The sequence below is a fragment of the Engraulis encrasicolus genome, chromosome 14, assembly GCF_034702125.1.
Source record: "Engraulis encrasicolus isolate BLACKSEA-1 chromosome 14, IST_EnEncr_1.0, whole genome shotgun sequence".
Classification (NCBI taxonomy): Eukaryota; Metazoa; Chordata; class Actinopteri; order Clupeiformes; family Engraulidae; genus Engraulis; species Engraulis encrasicolus.
The window spans coordinates 44,998,310-45,004,388 of record NC_085870.1 but is presented as its reverse complement, the minus strand read 5'-3'; the positions used below and the strand labels follow the sequence as shown (position 1 = coordinate 45,004,388).

At 47.0% G+C, this 6,079-nt stretch overlaps 1 protein-coding gene across 1 annotated transcript; it reads right to left on the bottom strand.

Annotated features, from left to right (window-relative positions):
* Positions 1-888: 888 nt before the first annotated feature.
* On the bottom strand, positions 889-5,752 carry LOC134463350 (insulin-like growth factor-binding protein 5). The gene is made up of 4 exons (XM_063216562.1): positions 4,962-5,752; positions 2,385-2,422; positions 2,134-2,253; positions 889-1,910 (listed from the first exon to the last, which is right to left on the bottom strand). Exons 1-4 carry the CDS (start codon positions 5,362-5,364, stop codon positions 1,797-1,799), a joined length of 675 nt encoding a protein of 224 aa, XP_063072632.1. The 5' UTR covers positions 5,365-5,752; the 3' UTR covers positions 889-1,796.
* Between the last annotated feature and the right edge of the window lie 327 nt (positions 5,753-6,079).

The window sequence follows — 6,079 nt, the reverse complement described above, 5'->3', positions numbered from 1 at the left end:
TGGGAGGGGTCAGTACACTGTCACTTGACACAGCTCATTGCCTATAGGGTAGTGTGCTGGCTTGTCTTTGGGACTGCCCTATAAATGAGGAGCGGGAGGTGATGATCAGGACCTGATGATGCAAGGACCGGACCTACCTGTATCCCTACCCTCTCCTAATTAAATGAACTACCGAAACGAGGCGCTTGGATTCGCCGGCTCAGAGAGCCATCACGTTAGCCTGATTATCATCGACTTTCAAATCTCTACGAGACTTGGTCTGACCAAGAGCATAACAAATAACATTTCCCACCTTCCTTAGTTTGCTAATGGTTGTTTGCTCACTGACAAAGTGGGAGGAGTTCCCATTTTTCCGGAGCTCAGAATCGTGTTTGTATTGCTCTTGGCCTGACTACCACCACGTGGGCTGTTCGCCAGGTCTAAGCTCACCCTGCCTCTGGGTTATACCGCAGCCAAACATCAGCCCCCTCACGTTAATGCAACATAAAGTCAGGGCTCCTCTCTGCAGACAGGGAAATGACAGCGGCCCCCTTTAGACAATGAAGCCTTGGAGTTGTAGAGTATCATAGATCTGCAGGGTAGTGCCGCAATAATAGTACTAAATCATCAATATACTAGTGTTGTACTTACAGTACACCATAAATCTATTTATTCTTTTGACACCTCTGCCAAACACACACACACACACACACACACACACACACACACACACACACACACACACACACACACACACACACACACACACACACACACACACGCACACACATGGGCACACACACCTTCATACCTTGTCTATGCAGTACAAAGGCAATGGGCTTATACACAGTTTGTATTTAAATGAGAATGTGTTTATTTTCTTATAAAATCATTCTTTCCTCAGCAGGTATGAGCTTTCGAATGGCATTTAAGTGTCCACCATACCAGGTGGAAGTTCATCACGGTACAAAAAAAGGTACACAATAGAGATAAATAACAATGAAAATTATATTATAAAAATACAAAGTTTGTTAAATAATTCAAATTAACTTATATAGGTTTATAAAAAAGTAAATATACAAAAGTATCTTGATAAGAGCACTGATTTGCAACATCAAACACCACAGCAAACCATGAAGTTGTCAATGGCTATGATTCAGAACAGGCCCATATTAGGGTAGCATCTGTCTTCCTCGGAAAACTACACATTCAGTAATTGTTCACAATTCAGTGGTATGGCGTCCCTCCATATGTAGTTTGCCTATTTCTTGTCTATGCCATATTCCAGTTTCTAGTTTATTAGAAATGTGCTTATGGAGATGTACAGAATGTTCTCCACAAGAAAACATCAAGACCACTCACCAATGGAAATATGCATTTTTTATACCTACTCCATTTTGTGTCTTTCATAAAGAAGGCCTGTGTAGCCTACAGAAAAGGGTCCCTTTTTATGGATATTTGCTTGTTTGTGTCGGCTTGTGTAATTGTGTAGTTTGTGTATTCTTAACTGCACGCCACACTCTATGAACAACGCCAGAGACAGACAGACAGACACACAGGGCCTTTCTCAAAATCTAGTGCAGTGCACTTCCAAGTGTATCAGCCTAATTAATCATGCCCAGTGATTGGATACTCTTTGGTGAACTCTACGGAATATCCAATCACTGGGTGTGACTAATAAAGAGTATCCAATCACTGGGTGTGACTAATTAGGCTGATACACTTGGAAGTGCACTGCACTAGGTTTTGAAAGGCCCATAGACAAGCAGACACTTGGCTAAGGGGTCCAGGGGCCGCTGTGGCAATAGAGGCTCCCCTCAGACCGCATCGCAGAAAACGGTGCCGTCCTCCGCTGTTCTTGACGGCATCCGCGCTCCCAATTCATTCACGCACCAGCACTCCCCACGATGTATCCCCCTCGAGGACTTGCACTGCAGAGGGAGGGAGAGAGAGAGAGAAAGAGAGAAATATTACTATAACTGCATTGTGTTAAGACACTTCCCCTGAAATATGTATTGTCCCACTGATGGAACATTGCTCCTTATAAGGCTACAATGACTTTCAATTACATTTATTACCCGTGCAACAGACTCAAGTAAGTATGCAAGTAAGCTACGAGATATGTGTGAGACTGATGCATGCCACTGTGCTTACCTGCTTCTTCCTATAGAAACCTCTTCTGTCACAGTTAGGGATGTAAATGACATGATCCGATTGGATGATCTTCAGCTCCAGATCAGGTAGAATTCTGTTCTGTTCCTTTCGGCACGGGCCCTTCAACCAAACACATGACATGCCATACATGAATACATCATCTACGTACACAAAGACAAAGCATGGTCCAAAGAGTGGCTAAAGTGTGTCATTATCTTCTGGTTGTCAACATTTGTCTGCAATTGAATTACCTTTTCAAAGTCCTCACTTGTTGTAGATGGCTGTGATACTGAAATACAAAGGGGAAAATTTTTTTACAACACACAAAGCCCAAAATACAGGTTTTCAAAGAAAAGTGTGTATTGACATTATATCACCACCAGATGGCAATATAGCCATTAGATGGCTGCCTACCAATGGATCGCTTGCGGTGGCGCAACGCTGTGGTTAGGCTACTAGAGCCTTGAACACCTGCTTCGAATTCCTTGTATTGCTCTGTTCGTAATGGCTTGTTTGATTTGCATCAGGGCTACTGATGGATGTATTAAATATGGCGTCTTTATTCAGTAAGTACATGATGTTCAAGGACAGTAGCCTATAGGCCTAAGGGGAGTGTGAAGAAGGTGTAGGGTAGCCTAAGCTTTATTGTCATGAAAAAAAAAATCCTGATGGGCCATCACCACACCCACAAACACACCTTTGTATTTCCCATGATCACTCATCAAGGGCAAAAACACTATGGCTACATGAGACTACTCCAAAGAACTTTCCATCTATTCCCTTACGGGCTCGAACCTACAGCTCTACCTCCTCTCATCCTCCCTCCCTCTTCTCTTCCACAAGTGCCCAGTCAGGCCGCAGAACAGATACAGACAGCGCACCACTGCGCATCGTAAAACAGGGTGGACTCTTTCCTGAGAGCTTGAGTACAAGTTCAGCATTCCAGCACGGCACCGCTCCAGCGTCTACGGTTTTGAAATACGCCCACCACTGTGTCTGCACTCACAAAAGTGTGGCCCACCCACAACAAAAGCCGCCTCCATCAAAAAAATGACCACTCCATAAATAACGAGAAGTAGACCTGTCTGCTGACAGCATGTCTCATTGAGAATGCACCTCGTCTAATCTAGCGTGCCCCGGGCTAACCACACTATATTAATGAAATGAACCGCAGCCAAAGAAAATATACTTTGGAGTTCGAATGACCATTGAAGAACAGCAGGTACGGCTACGCCCTGGTTCTTGGATGTCTGCGAGGACGGACAACCACTGAACGAACAGTCTTTCTTCTCACACACTCAATCTGAGAAGAAACATGTAGGCAACAACATCATAAATGGCAGTTGCTGCATAAAAGTGATTTGTGACTCGTGCGCTCGCGATAAACGAGTGGCGTGGCCATGTCGTTCTAGCACGAGCGCGAGTGTGCGCCCTGGCTTGGCGGGCAGACGTATGTCATCACCTGTGCCATTTCATCGTCATTCAATTTCAACGGCTCATCACTGCATCTCCGTCCGCTCCTCTACCTTCTTCCAAGATAGCCTGCGTGTTTCGGTTGGCCAGGCCGCTGTCAAAGGTATGTCAAGCGGTGAGCTCGCCCAATAGATCTATCATCCCTCTCTGAAAGAAAATCCACCCTTGCCTGTCAAGTCCACCACTTTTAAACACACGTACACACACGTGCAAATCCTAATGTGCTTCAGATATGGCAGCTGGCCAATAGACAGTCATGCCCTAGCCTACAGCATTACTGGCATGCAGGTCTTCAACTCAGCTCCATTTTTCTCATTACCAAAGGAGGTCATTTTTTCACCTGAACTGACCTGACTCCGCTAGCTCGGTAGGCGAGCCGAGCAGATTGGGGTGTGTCAGGCAGCCATCGTTTTGTGGACCCCTATGACACACGTGCATTGCATGAAGCCGGGGATTCCTCACGACTGACGCATTATGACTCGAACTCTCCTAAACTCTAGTTCTACCCCCTGAGGGATATCACGGGTGGTTTCAGTATCACAATATATCTTTGAGCATAAGAGGATCAGCCAAAGTGTGCGTATTTATCTTGGAAAGAGGGTGGAATGTTTGGAAGGATTTTCGGTATTATGTTTCAGCTGATGTATTCAAACGGGCTCCATTATTAGGGTTATAGCCTATTTTCTCTCTGCTGACAGAAAATCCATAATTAATTTACAGAAAATGTATTACTACTCATTACTCTTCACCATGGGGAGTTGTACATTCAAGGAATATTGGGCTGAACAATGGATACAAATAAGAAACTGAATAAAGGCTCTAAGTTAGGCTACATAACATGTATATGTTACATTATGGAGGGAAGAGTGCACGTGTGTGTGTGGGAGTCATTTTGGTCCTCTGTTAAGGTAATGAAGGTGGAAACCAAAGTGGTCCAAAACTTTCACTGTTTCATGAAACATGGCATCAAAGCGAAAGTTAAATGGGTTAAAGATGGAATTCACAAGGCTGAGAGAGAGAGAGAGAGAGAGAGAGAGAGAGAGAGAGAGAGGAACCTCTCCTCTCCAACTTTCTCCCTGAACACATGGTGGAAGCGTACACACACACACACACACTTTGGAAGAGGAAGTAAACAAAGGAGCTGTCTAAAGGAGTGGAATTAAAGCAACTAGTGGCTTTGTGGAGCAAAAGAGAATTCCATTCTAAAAATTCCACCGCTCCACTCACTGCTCCTTGGATGGAAAAATTACAACCTCAAGCCGATCCAAACCTCAAACATCTCTCTCTCTCTCGTTCGCTCTCATCCCTCCATCATCTCCCCCCATCAGGAGGGGGGGGGACTCTGGTGCGCTTACCTGTGGTCTGTGGGTTGCCTGTGGTGGGGCTCCTGAGATGGCTGCAGACCCCTTTTCCCTGGAGCAGGGCGTGGAGAGGGTTGGGGTCTCCCGGCGGGGGGTTGCAGCGGAGCCCGCGGGCACAGCCGAGAGTGTAGACTCCGCACAGCTCCCCTGGGCCCAGTGCCGCCGTGCTCTCCTCCACCGGACGCTCCCCTGCTGTGGCCACACCACCACCACCAGCCCCTGCACCACCACCACCAGCAGCTGCCCGGCCCCCCTTGCCGGCCCCCGAGGCGTCCTTGCAGGTGGGGCAGATCTTGCGGAAGCCGTGGCGGGGGAGCGGTGCCCTGCTGGCGGGCACAGCCAAGGGGAGGATCACCAAGAGAGTCAGGAGGTTGGGGAACAGCAGCATGGCTTTCATTTGGGGGGTGTCCAGACAAGAGACGGCACACACACACACACACACTCTCAAAACAAAACGGTCCAAAAAAAGGAGGTTTTGAACAAGTGGGGGTGCTGCCCAAACCTGTGTATAGTAACTAGCCCCCAGCTATGAAGATGTTTGGCTCTCTCTTCTGTTATCTCTTGTCTTCCTTTCTTCTCCTCTGTTGTCGTTCTCCACTCTTCTGTTCCCTTTTTTCCTTTCCTCCTCCTCTTCTTTTCCCTCCGTTCGTGGTGTTCTGTGGTCTTGTTCTCTCTCTCCTCTGCTCTCCTCTGCCGCTCCTCCACCAGTGTGCCGGCTAATTGAAGCTGTGAGGCCGAAGTGGGAGACGCTCCCAAAAAGCAGCAACCTGAGACTGATGATCACGCACAAGAGCAGACTGTTGCCCCAGACACCACCGACGGCAGCTTTTAAAGATCAGAAAGGTGGAGGGAGAGAGAAGGAGGAGGGCAGAGAGAGAGAGAGAGAGAGGCAGAGAGAGAGAGGAGTGAGAAGTCTGTGTGTGTGTGTGTGTGTGTGTGTGTGTGTGTGTGTGTGTGTGTGTGTGTGTGTGTGTGTGTGTGTGTGTGTGTGTGTTTGAGAGAATTGTGTGTGTGTGTGTGTGTGTGTGTGTGTGTGTGTGTGTGTGTGTGTGTGTGTGTGTGTGTGTGTGTGTGTGTGTGTGTGTGTGTGTGTGTGTGTTTGTGAGAATTGT

What these genes read in the sequence shown, in the direction of transcription:
- LOC134463350 (XM_063216562.1), bottom strand. Translation starts at nt 5,364, where the DNA reads ATGAAAGCCATGCTGCTGTTCCCCAACCTCCTGACTCTCTTGGTGATC. An exon ending in AGGCAACCCACAGACCACAG is followed by an intron (nt 2,423 to 4,961) that starts GTAAGCGCACCA and finishes TTTGTATTTCAG; the next exon opens with TATCACAGCCATCTACAACA. An exon ending in GTTTCTATAGGAAGAAGCAG is followed by an intron (nt 1,911 to 2,133) that starts GTAAGCACAGTG and finishes CTCCCTCTGCAG; the next exon opens with TGCAAGTCCTCGAGGGGGAT.